Source organism: Colossoma macropomum, unplaced genomic scaffold, assembly GCF_904425465.1.
Source record: "Colossoma macropomum unplaced genomic scaffold, Colossoma_macropomum, whole genome shotgun sequence".
Taxonomy (NCBI): Eukaryota; Metazoa; Chordata; class Actinopteri; order Characiformes; family Serrasalmidae; genus Colossoma; species Colossoma macropomum.
Window position 1 is genome coordinate 4,772,379 of NW_023494805.1, and position 20,462 is coordinate 4,792,840.

Here is a 20,462-nt window from a genome sequence, read left to right on the forward strand (position 1 = left end):
TCAAATCCATGGTGTGTCCATGAGTGTTACTGGCAAAGTTTACATACTGAGTTCATTAGAAGCACTGAAGAGTATGCGGGAATTCTGTGGTAAGACAGCAGCTAGTATAAACATCATAGTAGCGTAACAAAACTGAGGACAATGTGAGCAGCTTCAGTTGACACGTGGATCTGGGAGGGTGATAAACTGCCCTGCTGAAACACTGAAGTCATTAAGTTTGTGATATCAACCAATGTAAAGGATCCTAATGACTTAACAGGTGACCACTGGCTGATTCTAAATGCATTTGATTGTTTCCTAATGAAATCTAAAGAATTTGATGCTAATGACACATTCCAAAAAAGTTGGGACGGGGTCCTGTTTACCACTGTGTTTCCTCACCTCTTCTTTTAACAAACTCCTGTAAGCGTTTGGGAACTGAGGAGACACTGCTGTAGTTTAGAAAGTGAAATGTTTTCACCATTCTTGTTTGATATAGGATTTCAGCTGCTCAACAGTTCGGGGTCTCCTTTGTCGTATTTTTCATTTCATAATGCACCAAATGTTTTCAGTGGTGACAGATCTGGACTGCAGACAGGCCAGTTCAGTACCCGGACTCTTTTAGTCCAGAGCAATGCTGCTGTAATACATGCAGAATGTTGTTTGGTGTTGTCTTACTTGAAATAATCAAGGCCTTCCCTGACAAAGACGCAGTCTGGATGGCAGCATATCTCAAGGATCCTGTTTATATTTGGTTTCTTCTTTGTGTTTTAGAGTTTTAACTTGCACTTGTGGATGCAGTGATGAACTGTTTTCACAGACAGTGGTTTTCAGAAGTGTTTCTGAGCCCAGGCAGTGATTTCCACTACAGAATCATGTCTGTTTTTAATGCAGGGCTGCCTGAGGGCCCAAAGATCATGGCCAGCAAATACTGGTTTTTGGCCTCGTCCCTTACATACAGAGATTTCTCCAGATTCTCTTTATGTTTTAATGTTATTATGTACCGTAGATGAAGTAGAAGTTCTTTGCTATTTTATGTGGAGAAACGTTGTTATTGAATTGCTGCACTATTTGATCGTGCAGTCTTTCACAGAGTGATGAACCCCTCCTCATCTTTACTTCTGAAAGACTCCGCCTCTCTGAGATGCTCTTTTTATACCCAATCATGTTACTGTCCTGTTGCCAATCAACCACCAGGTATTTTTTAGCATTACACAACTTTACCAGCTTTTTGTTGCCCCATCCCAACTTTTTTGGAACGTGTTGCTTGCATCAAATTCAAAATGGGCAAATTTGTTTTAAAAAAAAACAAATTTCTCAGTTTCAGTGTTTTGATGTCTTCATACTATTTTAAATGAAATATAGGGTTTAAATCATTTGCATATCGTTGCATTTTGTTATTATTTACATTTTTGCACGGCGTCCAAACTTTTTTGGAAATGGGGTTGTAGTATGTGAACTCCCAGGCTTTCAGGAGTTAGCAAACCTGTAGAAAATCAATGAAATGAGAGTGAAGGTGTGGCTTAGAGCTACTTTGACTTTTAAAACACTCAAATATTTTGGTTTGCCATTACAAGAAGCATCTGCTGATGTGATCTACTGACAAGATCTCTCAGAACAGCTACATGAGCTAAATGTTGTTTTGTATAAAGCTGGAAAGGATTACAAAGTAATCTTAGAGTTTTGATATTCGTCAGTCTACAGTTGGACAAACTGTCTATAAATGGGGTTTAATGCTGTGTCTACTGGCCCTAAAACTGGGCGTCCAGCCAAGATCACTCCAAAGGCACAATGCAGAACGCTCAGTGAAATAAAGAACGTTAGAGTAGCTGGAGGCTTGAAGGAGTCACTGGAACTGGTTAACACTTCAGTTCCTGCATCATACAAAAAAAACAGGAATGGTGTCCATGGCAGGACACCATGGAGGAAGCTGCTGCCAAAAAGAACACAAAGAGCATCTTGACAGTCCAAAATGCTTCTAAACAGAAAATGTTTTATGAACTGATGAAGCAAAGGTTGAGTTGTTCACAAAGAAACACACAAGTGGTTGTTAGAGAAGGAGGTTTGACCGGTTATTCAATCAAAGGGTTCACTTATTTTTTCCACCAGCACTGGATTCAAAGGATTTAAAGTTTTACTATTATATGTAGAAGTACTAAGTACAAAGAAGTTCTTACTTGAATGCTTCTCCATAAACTAGGCAATTAACATTAAACCGGTGCAACATTACAGTAAAATGAATGCTAAGTGTCTATAAATGTCTAAAATAAATATTACAAAGAAATATTAAGTGTCAAATTAATACTGCATATGTCTAGCAACATGTCGCTGTTGTCAGAACCTCCATTTTTTTGTCATTTTCCAGTTTTTGACATTTGAAAATACCTGTTGTCCTTTACATTGTGTGTAAACTGCATGATGAATGGACTAAAGGAGACGGCCCAAAATGCTTGGAAAAAAGGTCTGGTTACATTGACTTACGTTAAAAGTAAGATGTTTTTTCCTTAAAGTAAAGTTCTCATTTTGGAGATATGAGGATGTTCAACAGCGAAAGACAACAACAGTTAACATGAAGCAGAAAAACTGATGACAGAGCTAGCAGCAGTATAAAGTGTTGCAATGGTAGAATACGGTTATTGCAAAATAGCGATACCAATTAAAGTGACAGTACAAAGTGATGAGCATGGGAGAGAAAAGTACGTAAAATAGTAAATAATAGTGTAAATTCTGATTTTATATTTATATTAATATATTATATTAATATTAGGGGCGGCACGGCAGCCTGTGACAGGTCACACTGTGAATTTATACCCAGTATATTAGATGTAAACAATCATCCAGCTTTTATCAGGTCTCGGTTAACAGATATGTGTATGTTATAAAGTTAATGAGGAGCAATGCTTTATTCATAAGGGAGCAACAGTTTGATCCTTCAAAGTTTAACAGCTGCAGTGAATCCCAGAGCAGGACAGGCCTCAGATTTCCAAAGGAGATGAAAGAGGCTATGAGTGGTGACTAGTGATGATCACTGTAGCACATCTGGACCAAGAACTGGACCAGATTGAGGGAATAGCTGTCACCCAGGGATTCCCAATCCCAGTCCTGGCACTTTTTTCTATTTTCCCTGCACTACCCAACCATTGAAGAGCTCTTTAATTCATTAAGTGGGTTGAATTTAAGTGTGGCAGATGAGACAAAGCACAAAAATGTGCATAGTGTGGGGTCAGCAGGGCTGGAAACCCCTGATATAGCTGAAGTGCAGTGTATGTGTAGGTAGTGCCTGAATGACAGTGGTGGACGAAGTACACAGATCATGTACTTGAGTTAAAGTAGAGATACCCAAGGTAAAATATTACTCCAGTAAAAGTAGAAGATCCTCCCTTTAGACCTCCACTGGAGTAAAAGTACAAAAGTATTTGCCTTCAAATGTACTTAAGTATCGAAAGTGAAAGTACTAAAAGTTTAATTATGGCTTTAATGTCCTATTATCATTTTTGTAAGAAGACTCTGCTTCATTAACTCATTTTAGGTGAAAATACTCCAGTGTCTCTCTTGGTAAACCAGTCTTTTAATAGAATTTCATGAAGTAGTTTGACGCTGATGTCTATTAAAATGATCATAATCACAAAACACTGAAGGCAGACAGTTTCCATTAGGTAGAACCGAGTGGCCATGAAATAACATTTTACAAACAAGCAAAGTTTCAGTTTAGGATTCATTTGCAACTTAGTTACAAGTTTAAGTTTAATAAAAACTTGCTTTAAACTCAGATTCACAAATGAGTTTTCTTTACTAAACTGCATCTGTAGGTCTCTGTTCATAAACATAAACTAGAAAAAACAAACTTACTATAAAATGAAATAGTGTTTGTATAAATTCAGAAAAAAGACACGTCAGTCACAACTGCATATGGGTACATATTTCTATGTTGTGGTCTGTTTACTCAAAGTTAGGTTAGTTCATCATTTATGTTGAATAGACTCTCCCAATATTTTACGCTGCTGCACTGACGTTGAACCGTGTGCTGCACTGGGTCGGTATGACCAACAGGTCAAAACAAGCTCAAAACAAAGTGACCGCTGTGCCCTGATTGGTGTTTTTGCTTTGCGCTTCTTTCGTTTTGACGTTACATTTTTATACATACATAAAACAAAAGGAGCGACAGATTTCTCATAATGTAGTGGAGTAAAAAGTGAGATATTTGACTTTGAAATGTGGTGGAGTGAAAGTAAAAAGTCACCCAAAATGGAAAAACTTCAGTAAAGTACAGATACACAAAAAACTACTTAAGTACAGTGAAGAATTACATTTACTTAGTTAGTGTCCACCACTGCTAAAGGAACGGTGAATGTAGCATCACCGACTATTTCAGGCAAAATATGAAGGACGTAAATTGCAGAGGCTCGACGTGAGAGTTTAGTTCTTGAATCTGTGAAGTTTGCCATATCAAGGATGAAACAAGAAAGCAGTCCTAAAGCTAACACTTCAACAAAGCCTCGGGCCTCTTCTTTACATCCCATACAGTTCTCAGTGAGTCTGTTGCAGAGCATCTAAACTACACTGCGTTAAGTAGATTACAAGGCAACTGCATCAGTCAAGAATAGCAAACACTACAGCATTGCTGACACCACATTGGCACACAAACTAACCCTACACCCACAGGTAACTGAGAGGATGGGGAAACTGATCAGATGACTAACTGATGGACACAGCTAACCGAGGGAGTGGAAACTCATTCATCAACCACGCTGTAAAGGTGCCAGCGCAGCTAAAGAGGACTTGTGGCAGGCAGGCCAATGTTAAGGAATAGCAGGAACGACAACAGTCAGCTTCCCAAAGGACTCAACAGTCCAGTGAATCCTGTGTGGATTCAAAGTCACAACCATTGAACTTATTTCAGGTTATAGTTTATTCCTGACAAATTAAAAACAGATCAGAAAAGACAAAGCGGCGACAAACGGTTCAGAGCCGGTGAAAAACGGCAGCCAACACGCCAGAAACCCTCTCAACAGCAATGATAATCCACATAGGAAGAGGTTTGGGGTCATGGTGGGAGTTGAATGCACAAAATCTGTGGACCCTCTGTCAGCACTGGAAGTACACAGCTCCATGGTCAGCAGAGCAAAGTCTTGGGCATGACCGTCTGGCAGGTTCTCAAATGGGACAGACACAGCACTGCAGTTATACTGAAGGCTTAGAAGCACCTGCTTTTCTGCAACAGCTCAAAAAATACCGCCTCCATAATCAATCATCATCTCTGTCTGTTTTGTTCTGGGAAGGCTTCACGTCAGATGCTGGAACATTGCTGTGAGGATTTGATTGCATTCAGCCACAAGAACCCCATATTGACTGATATGTGTGTGTGTGTGTGTGTGTGTATGTGTATGTGTGTGTGTATATATATATATATATATATATATATATATATATATCAGTTCTACCTAATGGAAACTGTCTGCCTTCAGTGTTTTGTGCTTATGATCATTTTAATAGATCATCAGCATCACTAATTAATGACTAATTAATGAATTACCAAGAGAGACTCTGGAGTATTTTCACCTAAAATTAGTTAATGAAGCAGAGTCTTGTTACAAAGATGATAATAGGACATTAAAGACATAATTCATCTTTTAGTACTTTTACTTTCGATACTTAAGTACATTTGAAGGCAAATACTTTAGTACTTTTACTCAAGTGGAGGTCTAACGGGAGGAACTTCTACTTTTACTGGAGTAATATTTTACCTTGGGTATCTCTACTTTAACTCAAGTACATGATCTGTGTACTTCGTCCACCACTGTCATTCAGGCACTACCTGCACATACACTGTACTTCAGCTATATATAAAATATAATTTGTGTGTGTGTGAAGTGCATTAGACAGGATTTGGATGATTTGACATTTTCTATACATGTATTTGATAAATACTTTAACATACATTTATTTTTGTATTTCACATTTCTATGTGCAATATTTTCCCATGCATTTTAAAATATATTTGGTTAATATGGCAATATATTGTTTGGAATGTATTTAGGCATGGACTGCAATGTATTTAAAATATATAAAAATACATGTCTATATTTTTTTCTCCATATGGAGCATTAGTGAGGCCAGGTACGGATGTTGGGTGGTCATTCCTGGATCACTCCAGCTTATCCCAAAGATATTGGATGAAGCTCAATTGCTCCAGAGAACACAGTTCCACTGGTCCACAGCTCAGCGCTGGGGTGTTTTATATCACTCTTGGCATTTTCTGTGGTGACCTTGAGCTCAGGTGCAGCTGCTCCAGAGCATCCCTTTGTTTTGACAGTGCTTTTCTATGAAGATTTTTCAAGCCGTGTGTGTGTGTGTGTGTGTATCAGCAGTGGACGCACCTTCAGGTTGCTGAATTCACTAATAAGAAGGGGTATCTGGATTCTTTTGGACATAACTGGTTTCGTCCATGGGGATTAATTTTAATTCTAGGCTACAATTAATTTTAAAGGTGACTCTCCTTTCAAAATGCTATTCAGTTCAGGACTTGGTCTAATTCCTTCCCGGGAAATTGACCCACGGTGTACAGTGAGGGGAAACGAGTATTCACGTTCTTAGATTTTGAATATACTCCCAGTGCACATATCCACTTCAAATGTACACATAATATATTTTGACTTTTACTTAATAAAAAAATATGAACAAGCATGTTTTTATTAGCAAAAACAAACCTCTTATTCTCCAGGGTATATTTTGGTTTGTCCATCTGAATTTTCATGACTAAATCGTAAGGCAAATTATTCAGTAACTGCATGAAAATAAATACAAATTTTTATTTTATTTATTTATTTTTTTTTTTTTTGTAAAAGTTCCCCTCAAATGAACAGAACATGTTTTATGATCACACATATTGCTATATGCTTACAATGTACTGCTGAAAGCCAAAAATCTTAGACGCTCTTTGTATTATTTTCTAAAAATACTTTTTACAGAGCAGATCACTGAAGAGACACCGTCTGTTTATAGTTTATAGCCCAGATTTCTGGAAAAATGGGTCGACTTTCAGTAGAAAAAAAAATTCAGCTTCTTTTATTATAAGGGTTTAAAATTACATCACCCATCTATTTGACTGGAAAGAAGACAGTTACAGCCTCATATGGCCCCACCTTTTGAATGTAGCTTATGAAATATGAAAGTTATGAAGAATATGACAAAGTGTGTTTTGGAACCACCGGTGGTCTCAAGGAGCTGAGAAGGTTAAAATTTAATTGACAGGTAAAAAATTATTCAGGCATCACAAGTTAATAACATTTGTACTTTGTGGCAAAGCTGTTGATGGCAGCTTTGAGACGTCTACAGTAATAAGTAATGTCAAAGTTCTCAAGGTTACAAGGGTCACTCTGATGGACTCAAATTTCAAAATCCTACCTAAATTTTTTCATGGAAAAAACACCTTCACCTTTTTTTTTTTTAGAATCCAGCACGGAGTTATTTTGTTATTTTTGTCTTAGTCTTTGTCATGGAAACATCCGTCATCTCCCCAGATTCATTTCTTGCCGGTAAGATAAAATTCTCCCCTAATATGTTGTAGTACATTTCTCCATCTGATGACATGTAACCCCAGTACTGTTTGCAGTATAAGCATCCACATATCATGATGCTCCCACCTTCATGCTTCACTGTGCATGTTCTGGGGATCATACATGTAACCCTTTTATTTCTAAACATGATGAGTGAATTATTTCCAAAGACTTCTGTTTTTGTTTTGCCTGACTAGAGTACAGTTTTTCAAATCAGTTCTGATTTGTCTAAATGCTTGTGTGCAAATATTAAATTTGCTCTTTTAGCAGAAGAGTTTTATTTATATACGTACAAAGTCAAAAGACATTATGGAATTATTGGAATTTATATAAAAAATTATCACTGTCTGAACACTCACTACTTTCTCATGAAAAATGAGTTTAATGTCTAAATACTTCTCATCTTCTATGGCATTTTAGCTTTTGGCAAAAAGTCCAACTCAGATTCCAAAGGAAGGAATATAAATCAAGCTGAGAATGAAAAACAGTGGTTTTATTGGATAACAAAACTATAAAATTGCTCTTTATTCTCAAGGCACCTCATGGTTTTCTATTAGACAGTTCATGCACTTTCCAAAGCTAAAAGCTAACACAGTGCATTCCAAAAAATACTATTAAAATGGTAAAATTATAAGGCAATAATACTATCTACAACTATCTAATATGTGATGGTAATATGATATACAGGATATGATAAATATATGATATGATATATAGAATGTGATAAATAAGATGTGAATATGACAAATAGAAAGGCAGCAACATAAGTACTGCAGTGCAGTTTACTATTGATTTTTGAGGCAGTAGCTCAGATGCAAAATGGCAGCATGTTGTCTTTGTTTTCCTTTGGCCAGTAGGTGTCAGCAAAGTGCATTAAGAGACGTTTTAAATGACAGTTTAAAATGGCAGTAGGTTTGTTCACAGACTTCTTCTCAAGCACAGTCTTAAAAAACAAATAATGAAGAAACATTGACTGTAGCAAATTAGAGTCCATCACAATGCAGCCATTCACACCAAACACACTGAGATCCAACCATCAGATGAGCTTCCTTCATCAAGGATGCTTGCACTGAGGGAGGCCTGGTAGAAACATGAAAATGGTATGTGTTATTAGATAAAATTGTGAAGAGCAGGGCCTTCAAAAACTCGACAGATCAGTAATTAAATTTATACACAGGTTCTGTTGAACTATTTAGACAACTGTGCTGTCAGATTGGGAGATGTTGTTAAATTGCATGAAAACAGAAATGGAAAAACCTTCAACACTGAAGCAACTCAACCACATTTATGATTTAAATCAGTGAGATGTAAACAGTCATTCGGAGTGGTTTGATGTGAAATAATTCATTGTAGAGAAACGTATCAACTTGCGGTCCCTAACACAAATGTGCAGTATCTTCTATGTATATGTAGTGAATGTGTGGATCTGAGTAGAAATACAAGACTTACAGCTGAGCTCAATAAATCGTTCTAGGCTCTTGGCTCTTCTGATCTTTCTGATGCTTCTCTCGTTTCTCATATCCTTTTCCCTGAGACCTTGAGAAGAAAACACTGGTTGAAAAGCACAACAAACCTTTTCACTAAGAAATTAGTGTGGTCTGGTGTTCTGGAGTGCTAAAATAGTTTACGCTCCTGACAGAGCAAACCCTGAAAACATGCAAGAGCCTTTCTTCATTTAAAAGAAGTTCACCGTAAAACTCACAGCTTAGTGTAACGATGCGTTCCAAACTCTGACTTCGTCTGGCTTTTCTTTCTGTCCTAAATTCCTCTCTTTTCACAAGGAATTGTTCATCACAGTTCTGGTCACCTGTAACATCACCAAGATTCATTCTCACATGCTGTTGCCATATTAAGTATTATTGATTATGAAGAGAAAGGCAAGGAAACTAACACTGAAAGTCTGTTTGCATAGAAATGAGATCACAGCTTAAGTGTCCACACTGACTCCCTCCAAAACCTCCTTCAGGATTTGTTCCATCATCTGTGTCTCCTACAATGAACAGAAGAGACTGAATTGTTGATTGTCTGCTTGGAAAACGAAGAAAATGGAGAAAAACAAAGAGCTTTTGTGCAGCTTCCGTAAACGAATATCAGATATTTTAAAATTCTTAAGTATAAATTCTAATATTTATTTATATTAGAATATATTATTTATATTGCTCATTTTCAACAAACAGTGTCTAGTTTTGCACTAGAGTTGCTAACAAGTAAAGAAAGCTTAGACCTGGTCAGCATGGAGCTAACTGCATGTCTAAATTCTCATATATTTGGCTTTGTGTAGTTGTTCAGTAATTTCAAAATGACTTGCTTATGTGGTTTCTGACACTGTATGGCATACTGTTGTCAATAGACCTGAACAAAAAGTATAGACAACATTTTGGCCATTTTGCCAGTGCAAAACTTAAAAAATAGCAAACCTTGGACAGGAAATATGTAATGACTAATCAACTGCGTGTGGGGTAAAAAGAGGCTCTTTTCATTTAGTTTATTCCTTTAAAACATTCCTTTAAAAAAGTATTTTACCAATTCTTAACATAATGGGACAGTGACATCATCAGCTAAAGCTTCATAATCTAACCCTAGACAGACCTTGATGATTCAGTTTGTTCCAGGAGGACGCTCTCTCTTCTGAAGCAGGTGGACATCTTTCTTTTGGAGCTTTTCCCTCTTCTTTCATAGCTCCTACAGTGGAGGAAGATAACACCTTCAGCAAACATCAACTCACACACCAGTAATATCAAATAATTAAGCAAGCAACTCAGAGTTGTGAGAAAAATGACGCTCACCTGTAGGACTGTTCACCTTCCTGTTGTGTTGGGGTATCCCTCTGTCACTATTCTTCTTGCTGTGCTGCACTATCCCTTCATCCTTCTTCTCGATAAGTTTGGGTGTTCCTTGATAATTCCCCTTCCTGCTGTGTTGGGGTATCCCTCCTTCATTGCATTCCCTGCTGTGTTGGGGTATCCCTCCATCATTGCCCTTCCTGCTGTGTTGGGGTATTCCTCCATCTTTGCCCTTCCTGCTGTGTTGGGGTATTCCTCCATCTTTGCCCTTCCTGCTGTGTTGGGATATCCCTCCATCTTTGCCCTTCCTGCTGTATTGGGATATCCCTTCATCATTACCCTTCTTGCTGTGTTGGGATACCCCTCCATCTTTGCCCTTCCTGCTATGTTGGGGTGTCTCTCCATCATTATCCTTCTTGCTGTGTTGGGGTATCCCTCCATCTTTGCCCTTCCTGCTGTGTTGGGGTATCCCTCCATCTTTGCCATTCCTGCTGTGTTGGGGTATCCCTCCATCATTTACCTTTCTGTGGTGTTGGTGTGTCTCTCCATCATTTCCCTTCTTGCTGTGCTGGGGTGTCTCTCCATCTTTACCGCTCTCGCTGTGTTGGGCTGTCTCTCCATCATTTCCTTTTTTTCTGTGTTTGGGTGTCTCTCCATCATTACCCCTCTTGCTGTGTTGGGGTGTCTCTCCATCATCACCCTTCTTGCTGTGTTGGAGTGTCTCTCCATCATTTCCTTTTTTGCTGTGTTTGGGTGTCTCTCCATCTTTACCCCTCTCGCTGTGTTGGGGTGTCTCTCCATCATTTCCTTTTTTGCTGTGTTTGGGTGTCTCTCCATCTTTACCCCTCTCGCTGTGTTGGAGTGTCTCTCCATCATTTCCTTTTTTGCTGTGTTTGGGTGTCTCTCCATCTTTACCCCTCTCGCTGTGTTGGGGTGTCTCTCCATCATTTCCTTTTTTGCTGTGTTTGGGTGTCTCTCCATCATTACCCTTCTTGCTGTTTTGGGGTGTCTCTCCATCATTACCCTTCTTGCTGTTTTGGGGTGTCTCTACATCATTACCCTTCTTGCTGTGTTGGGGTGTCTCTCCATTTCCTTTTTTGCTGTGTTTGGGTGTCTCTCCATCATTTCCTTTTTTGCTGTGTTTGGGTGTCTCTCCATCATTTCCTTTTTTGCTGTGTTTGGGTGTCTCTCCATCATTACCCTTCTTGCTGTTTTGGAGTGTCTCTCCATCATTTCCTTTTTTGCTGTTTTGGGGTGTCTCTCCATCATTACCCTTCTTGCTGTGTTGGGGCGTCTCTCCATCATTTTCCTTCTTGCTATGTTGGGGTGTCTCTACATCATTTCCCTTCCTGCGGTGTTGTGGTGTCCCATCATTACCCTTCTTGCTGTCATCTCTGTATTGGGATATCTTTTCATCTCCTCTCAAGTTGTGTTGTGGTATCCCTTCATCATCTTCTGTCTTGCTAGGCTGGTGCATCTCTCCATCCAAATCCTCAGTCCAGTCAACACCATCCAGCAGTACTGGGTCTTCCTGATGCTCCCATTGGTGCCTTTCCTTGGCTGGTTGCTGCTGGTGCCCAGGAAACACCAATGTGTTCTCATTTTGATCGCCTGTCTTTGGCTGTTTTGAGAATAAAATTCTCTTCAGGCTCTTATTTATGAGATATAACCATGTCACAAACAGGAACTGGATTATGAACAGTGCCCAGTCGATGCTGACACAGCATATGATGAAATAAATTGATGATGTTCGAAAGGAAGGGTTCGGGTTTCTCCAGCAGATAAAAACCTGAAGAACATCAATCCTGACTGCACCTGTAAAAAAAAAGAAAACATTTTTTTGTTATACTGATACAAGACTAATTGGTCATTAATTGAAGGCTGTATCTACATGATTTCTAAAAACTAAAAATGTGTATATCAACGATTTTTAATATTCACTCACCTTGTTGATGGCTGTCGATTTGACTATAAACGACTATGAAACTCTCTGTCCCATTCCTTAGGTGGCCCCAATTTTGAGTAGCGTTCAACACAGTAGACGACTGCAGCTGGTTGTTTTCCTCTTTTTTAATCAGTTCTGCCTCCTGGGCAGCTTCATCCACATGTGTTTCCTCTACCTGTCTGAAGGCATCCTCATAAGCATCCCTCACTGCAGCCCCACTGCAGTCTGTCTTGTTTGCTGTCTGCTCTTCTTTGACATCAATCGGCTTCTCTGTTTTCGATGGCTTCGGGATGATCCTTGTCTTCTGGGTCAGCATATTTCTCATCACCATTTTGCAGGTCAGACCCCTGCAGATTAGGTTGTTCCATCACAGTGAGCCCTTCAGCTCTGTTTGTGTCATTTGAATCACTTTCATTTTGTGTGTGCAGTTCTTCTTCATCATTGCTGGTCATGGATAGATTTCTGCTTGAGGCATGGCTCAGACATTCATCCTCTGACTGGCTTCCCAGTCTGTCCTCACATGCCTGTTTGACAGTGGGCTCCTTCTCAGACCACTCATACTCTCCTACATGCTCTTTCTGCTCTACTGATTGCTGGTTCTGCATTTCCTCCCTGTTTATTTGTGATATTTCAGCCTCGAATTCAGCATAACGTTCCTCATATATTCTTGTCGCTAAGCCATCAGAAGGCATTTCTTCATCACTAGAAAAGTTACAGTCAGTTGTTGTGACCTTTTCCTCCTCAAACTCTGCTTCTTGTACGCCCAGTTCACTGTACACATCTGGTATTTCAGCTCTGTCCTCTGGGTAAAACCCAGGTAAAGCCTCATTCCCTTCATCTTCCATGTAGATGTTTTCAAGTGAAGGATCCTGCATGTCCACCTGAGGCTCCATCTCATTTTGTAAAGGTTGATTGCACTGGAGAGTATTTTGCTCAGGCAAAAAGTCTGGGTATTCCTCCTCTTGTCTCAGTGATTTGACCATATATTTCTCTGGCCTGAGACAGATTTCTCTCTCTCTCCGTTCACATAGCTCCTCCTCCAGCTGTGCCAGTCGTTCCATCATCTCTTTCAGCTGTTCTTCCAGCACATTCATTTTAAGGGCCTCTGTCTTATGCTCTACCATTGCTTTCTCTTCCCAACCGCTGTCAACCATCTGGAAAGTCTTCCCACCATTTTCTACAAGCATCTGATCAATCTTGTCCAGCAGCTCCCTGACCTGCTTTCGGTTGTCAATTTTCCGGTTGTTGAGGGCATGGTACCTCTGCTCACACTTTTCCACCAGGGCCTGGAGGGGCCTCCCACTACCTTCCAGGTATCTCTCCAAACTCATCAAACCTAGCAGGTCAGCTTTGGAAAACAGAAGTATGGTGTGTCTCCATATGTTGTCATCAAACAGCTTCAGCAGCCTTTTTGCAACCTTCTGGTTCCATTCCATGTCAAGGAAGATGGGAACAGTCAGCAGAAGGGCGTGGGGGCCCTGGCCTGTATCCCAAGACACACGGCCACATCCTCTCTCCAGGATTCGGAGTGGCACCTTTGGGTGGCACCCTGGCTCCCAACCAGGGGTGTTCACTACAGTCACTCTTCTGCCCTCGACATCTCCTGACCCCACCGTTAACGGCTCTGGAGAGGTTCCATCAACCTGGAATTCTGATCTGCCCAGAATGGTGTTTCCAGTTGAGCTCCTTCCTGACCAATCCTCTCCAAGGAGAATGATGGACAGGCGTGAAAGAGTGCTTCTCTGCTTCGACAGCGTCATGACTGGATTATTATGATTTCCCTGAAATATCGTTAAATGATGCTTTAAACAGTGCATGGAAAAACACTTTGAAACAATCCAGCAGAAAACCTTCTATTACAGTACTGACATATGTACAGAGAGAATGTTTTCTTTAAACATAGCTCACATAAACTGAAAAATGCCACAAATTAATAATAACAGAAAACCCCAATTTGCTCCTTGACAGAACCATGAACAAGTAAATAAATATTTAGTTAAATAAATAAGGTTGTTGCATAAATATACACATTTTACTGCCAAACCTGGAATATCCAAAAAAATTATAATGGGATTGGCTGGAACAATACAGTGCATCATATTGTACTGAATTATATTATACATATTGCAGTGTATCATATTGTACTGTTGTATTGTGATTAGCTTGTGGCCAGTGTGTTAGCCTGGAGCTAACATATTAGCTTGTGGCCACAGCTTTAGATTGGGATACTATAAATCACAGGTTTTGTTTCAAAAGCTAAAAATTGGACCATCACCATATTAACATACGGCACATTTTCAACAACTCCTTATTTTTGCTGTAGCAAAACATATATTGAATCAAGACCCCACTGTAATACTCTGAATTTAGTGTATTGTTACAATACTTATCACTGTTTTAATGTTATTAATTCTTTCTTAGTGTATGTGTCTCATTAAAACTGTAGTAAATGTCCCTGTAACAGTAAGACAGATTTATCTTCCATGCTAAACTGCAGTTTGAATACAGAAACAACACACAGCATGATATGGATAAAAACATTGGCCTCAAGAAAGATGGACCAAACCTACAGCCAGGCTACAATTCTTTTTATAGTCTGACTTCCTCAATAATGTATTTTACAGCATAAGGATCCACAAAAGTAAAGCGGAGGGCAGACTGACTGAGCACTTATATGGTCTTGATTCAACGGTCTATGGTCAACGTCAGAAACAAAGCATGTTATAAACAGGGGTGGACAAGGTACAATGTTTCTGCACTAAAGAGGAAGCAGAAATGCTCTTGGTTAAGTATAACTTGAGTAAAAGTAGAAATCTCCTGTTTATATTTCTCTCCTGCTTATATTTATTGTAAAAGTACAGAAGTAAAAAATAGTTTAAATGTACTTAAATATCGAAACCAAAAGCACCATGAGTTATTTCAGTCATTATATTATTTTGATTGTCACTTTCTCCTGTACAAAACTCCTCAAAACCTCAGGCTTAAGACATACTAAGGCTTATTATTAGGTCATAGAAGTGTGTAATAAGACTTTGGGCCTGCTGGCCATGTAAGGGGTTAAGTATCAAAACTTATATTCATCTGATTTTTCAACATTTCTATGTAAGTAAAGGGTTGAGATGTTAACAAGGACATTCAGAGTGATTTTAATGAGAAATGCTTACTGACTCACAGAGAATTGTTCACAGTGGTGGTGACAAGAACCAAACGTCTGAAGGTTTTAAGGTCTCTAGAAGCTCCCTCACGGAAAGTTATTCCATCAAATGTAATAACTTTGTTAAAGAAAACAACAGCCACACTAGCTGCTGGAATCGGGAACCACATTGTGCATCACTGACAGCACAAACAATCCTTTTTAGTCCTGTCTGGTGGTTTTAAACACAGCTGTCTACCTTCCAAGCTGACTTTGATCTGTATTTCGCTTCAATATTGTAAATAATTGCATAAATGTTGGAGTTAGCGGCGGTAGTCCAGGTTGGTGGATTTTTGGGCCTACTCTGCCTCGGACATAGAGGCCTGACCGGATATCAACCTCTCCAACCTCTCTCACTTCCTTATACATCATGCTAAACATGCTAAAACAGCCCCTTGTGAACATATTTCAGTGGTCACAGTGATTGTACTCTCCCAGTTACTGGAGCAGCAGAGAGAGTTTTACAAAGAGATTTTACCTCAGCAGCAAGATGACTTTAAGTGCTTCATTCAGCTGATTGTAGAGGGAACAAACAAGACTGGATGGAGTTATTAGGGATGTACAGGAGCTGAAGGTCAGCTTAGAATTAGCCCAAGACCAATGCTGTCAAGCAATCTGGGATCTTAAAGATCTTCAATTTTTTCTGTAAAGACAGTAGTTCTATAGAGAACCATGAACATTGAGCTCTTTGCATGGTGAAAACGTTCTTCATATTGATGGAGAACGTGTTGTACATGGTTCTATATAGAACCTATTTGAAAATGGTTCTATATAGCACCTAAAAGGGTTCTTCTACAGTAACAATGTCAAGCTTGTAATGATGGAAGAACCATTTTTTGCTGCTATACAGAAATGAATTTTAAAAAGAATTCAGTTTTTCTGTTAATTCACATTTTCTGACTGGCATTTAGTTCTAATTTCTATCGGTATAATCTCCATGCCTTTGGAGTTAGATATGGTCAGCAGAATAATCTACTGGCCATAAAAAGTCACTGTATGTTTGTACTTTGACACACACAGAGCATTTCTCACAGTGGTGGACGAAGTACATAAACCATGTACTTGAGTTAAAGTAGAGATGCCCAATGTAAAATATTACTCCAGTAAAAGTAAAAGTTCCTCCCTTTAGACCTCCACTTGAGTAAAAGTACAAAAGTATTTGCCTTCAAATGTACTTAAGTATGGAAAGTAAACGTACTAAAAGTTTAATTATGGCTTTAATGTTCTATTATCATCTTTGTAACAAGACTCTGCTTCATTAACTCATTTTAGGTGAAAATACTCCAGTGTCGCTCTTGGTAAACCAGTCTTTTAATCATTAATTAGTGACACTGATGTCTATTAAAATTATCATAATCACAAAACACTGAAGTTTCCATCAGGTAGAACTGAGCAGCTCTGAAATAACATTTTATAAACAAGCAAAGTTTCAGTTTAAGATTTATTTGCAACTTAGTTACAAGTTTAAGTTTAATAAAAACTTGGTGTGCTGCTTCACGCTTCTTTCGTTTTGACATGTTACGTTTTTATGCACACACAAACCAAAAGGAGCGACAGATTTCTCATTATGTAGTGGAGTGAAAAGTGAGATATTTGACTTTGAAATGTGGTGGAGTGAAAGTAAAAAGTCACCCATAATGGAAAAACTTCAGTAAAGTACAGATACACGAAAAAACTACTTAAGCACAGTAAAGAATTACATGTACTTAGTTACTGTCCACCACTGATGTCTCTTTCTCTTAAGCACAGTCTGAATGAACGAGGACTGAAATATGGGATAATGGAGAAGCTGCTCTGTGTGGGTGAACAGGTAAAACAAGCCTGATTTGTGCACTGTGAGACTTCCTGTCCACCTCCCTTTACCACTGGCGGTGTCACATTCACCAAATCCAAAATGAAATTTACCAACAAATATAACTTTTTTAAGTCTTTGCTGGAGGTGACACTTCAGTTCACCCATTAAAGCTGCATGCGCCTGTATGTGGGCCCAGAACTACAGCACTGTGTAAAATCTCTACTCAGAACAGCCTCAGCAACTAAATATAAAAGCAGATGTTTCAGTGTTTAGCGTGTTTTCTTAACTTTATTACCACTTCTACTCTTTTCCGGAGACAAAGAAATCTGCAGTGATATTGTTTTACACCTACAAAGTTCAGTATTAGGAGTTGGTTTAGCATTTTATGCTTCTTAGGAAGGAAGTAATGCCAAACACATTCACACTGACATTGACTGGAAATGAAATAAATGCAGGGTGATCTCTGACTTCTGCACATAACTGACATATTAGTCAGTAGTTAGTAGTTGTTGTTAAGTAATATATTGTAAGTCTAAAAAAAAAAAAAATCGTAATAGGTTTTATTGAATACTACTACTATTAATAATAATAAGGTTTATTGAAGACGACTACTACTACTACTACTACTACTACTACTACTAATAATAATAATAATAATAATAATAATAAAGTTTATTGAATACTACTACTACTACTAATAATAATAATAATAATAATAATAAAGTTTATTGAATACTACTACTACTAATAATAATAATAATAATAAAGTTTATTGAATACTACTACTACTACTACTACTACTACTACTACTAATAATAATAATAATAATAATAATAAAGTTTATTGAATACTACTACTACTAATAATAATAATAATAATAATAAAGTTTATTGAATACTACTACTACTACTACTACTACTACTACTACTACTACTAATAATAATAATAAGGTTTATTGAATACTACTACTACTACTACTAATAATAATAATAATAATAATAATAATAATAATAATAATAATAATAATAAGGTTTATTGAATATTACTACTACTACTACTACTAATAATAATAATAATAATAATAATAATAATAATAATAATAAGGTTTATTGAATACTACTACTACTACTACTACTAATAATAATAATAATAATAATAATAATAATAATAATAATAAGGTTTATTGAATATTACTACTACTACTACGTATTATTATTATTATTATTATTATTATTATTATTATTATTATTAGTAGTAGTAGAAGAAGAAGAAGAAGAAGAAGAAGAAGAAGAACAACAACAACAACAACAGGCCTGCTGTTTAACCCTTTAAATGGCCAGGACAGGCCCAAAGCCCAAAATGTGTGTACATATATATATGAGTGTATATGTGTGTGTGTGTGTGTAAGAACAGTTCAGTCAGTTTGCACTGAAGGCCCTGTAGGTACTGAGTAAAAAGCCTTAGTGTGCAATGGGCCTGAGATTTAGGGGTTAGGGGGTTAACTCACTCTGAAGTCTGTGGTTGATATTATAAAGTAGCCTGAGCTTCTCTAAAAGCCAAACTTTCCTCCTCCAGTCCACATGAAATCAGCCCACATTCACTGAAGCGCTACAAACATAACATTCGCTGCAGTTTCTGGTAAAGTTGTGAAGTTTCTCACCTGTTCGGAGCCGTTTTTCCACACTTCAGTCGACGGCCAGCTCCTGAAAATTCAGAACTCCGGTAAGGTTTTAGTTTCGTTCTGAGTGGCGGCGGCGCTGACGTCGTTCCGCCTGTTACACAGCGGATATAAATAGGTTCCTCACATGAAGAGTAAAAAGCCTTGTGTTTCAAAGAGCAGCAGGATCAGGATGTTTCTGCACAGCTGAGCTCTGGACTCGTTATTCATTCACTATTAAAACAGCGCTCAAACAGCACAAATACTGATCAAAAACATTGAACTGTTATAGCATATACATTGCCATTTTATCAGCTCCACTTACTATATAGGTGCACTTTGTAGTTCTACAGTTACAGACTGTAGTCCATCTGTTTCTCTGATACTTTGTTAGCCCCCTTTTACCCTGTTCTTCAGTGGTCAAGACCCCCATGGACCCTCACAGAGCAGGTACTATTTGGGTGGTGGATCATTCTCAGCACTGCAGTAACACTGACGTGGTGGTGGTGTGTTGGTGTGTGTTGTGCTGGTACGAGTGGATCAGACACAGCAGTGCTGCTGGAGTTTTAAACACTGTGTCCACTCACTGTCCACTCTATCAGACACTCCTACCTTGTCGGTCCACCTTGTAGATGTAAAGTCAGAGACGATAGCTCATCTGCTGCTGCACAGTTTGTGTTGGTCATCCTCTAGTCCTTGATCAGTGGTCACAGGACGCTGCCCACAGGACGCTGTTGGCTGGACAGTTTTGGTTGGTGGACTATTCTCAGTCCAGCAGTGACACTGAGGTGTTTAAAAACTCCAGCAGCACTGCTGTGTCTGATCCACTCAGACCAGCGCAACACACACTAACACACCACCACCACATCTGTCTCACTGCAGTGCTGAGAATGATCCACCACCCAAATAGTACCTGCACTGTCAGGGTCCATGGGGGTCCTGACCACTGAAGAACAGGGTAAAAGGGGGCTAACAAAGTATCAGAGAAACAGATGGACTACAGTCTGTAACTGTAGAACTACAAAGTGCACCTATATAGTAAGTGGAGCTGACAATGAGCGTAGAAACAAGGAGGTGGTCAGAATGTTCTGCCTGATCGGTGTAAATATACACCAGAAGCATAGTTAACATTATTGTAATATCTTGTCTTCAGTGTTTAAGCCATGTGCTCTTTGTTTACATTTTTCTGTGTGCTTTTGTTGTTATTTTGGTTCAGTCTCCTCTCTGGTCCTGCCCCCTTGTAATTGTGTTCATCTGTCTGTAGTCTGTAGCTCCGCCCTCTCGTTCTTCCCAGGTGTTCCTTGTTTTCCCTCTGTGAGTTTAAACCCCCTTGTTTGGTTTAGTCTTTGTCTTGCATTTTCTCCCTGGTTTCTGTTTTTGTTACTTCATTGATTTGTTTCTTTTGTGAACCTTTATTATTCTGTTTTTTGTTTGTGGACTTTAAGTTTTGATTTTGTAATAAAAGCAACTCTCATGGGCGTCCAGCCTCTGTGCCTCTAACATCGCAATTATAATCAGAATTTCAGATATTTTAATTTTTAAAATGTATATACA

At 38.5% G+C, this 20,462-nt stretch overlaps 1 protein-coding gene across 3 annotated transcripts; it reads right to left on the reverse strand.

Annotated features, from left to right (window-relative positions):
• Window positions 1-8,370: 8,370 nt before the first annotated feature.
• LOC118825944 (collagen alpha chain-like) lies at window positions 8,371-19,023 on the reverse strand. Of its 3 annotated transcripts, none has more exons than XM_036596816.1 (9): window positions 18,912-19,023; window positions 12,627-14,044; window positions 12,264-12,584; window positions 10,322-12,133; window positions 10,125-10,217; window positions 9,427-9,525; window positions 9,238-9,342; window positions 8,985-9,071; window positions 8,371-8,615 (listed from the first exon to the last, which is right to left on the reverse strand). In XM_036596816.1, the coding sequence occupies exons 3-9, from the start codon at window positions 12,577-12,579 to the stop codon at window positions 8,590-8,592; spliced, it is 2,538 nt and encodes an 845-aa protein (XP_036452709.1). In that variant the 5' UTR covers window positions 12,580-12,584; window positions 12,627-14,044; window positions 18,912-19,023; the 3' UTR covers window positions 8,371-8,589. The 3 variants fall into 3 exon arrangements, with proteins under 3 accessions (XP_036452709.1, XP_036452710.1, XP_036452708.1); XM_036596817.1 differs by having other exon boundaries at window positions 10,322-11,806; window positions 11,837-12,133; window positions 12,264-14,044; XM_036596815.1 differs by having other exon boundaries at window positions 12,264-14,044.
• Window positions 19,024-20,462: the final 1,439 nt, after the last annotated feature.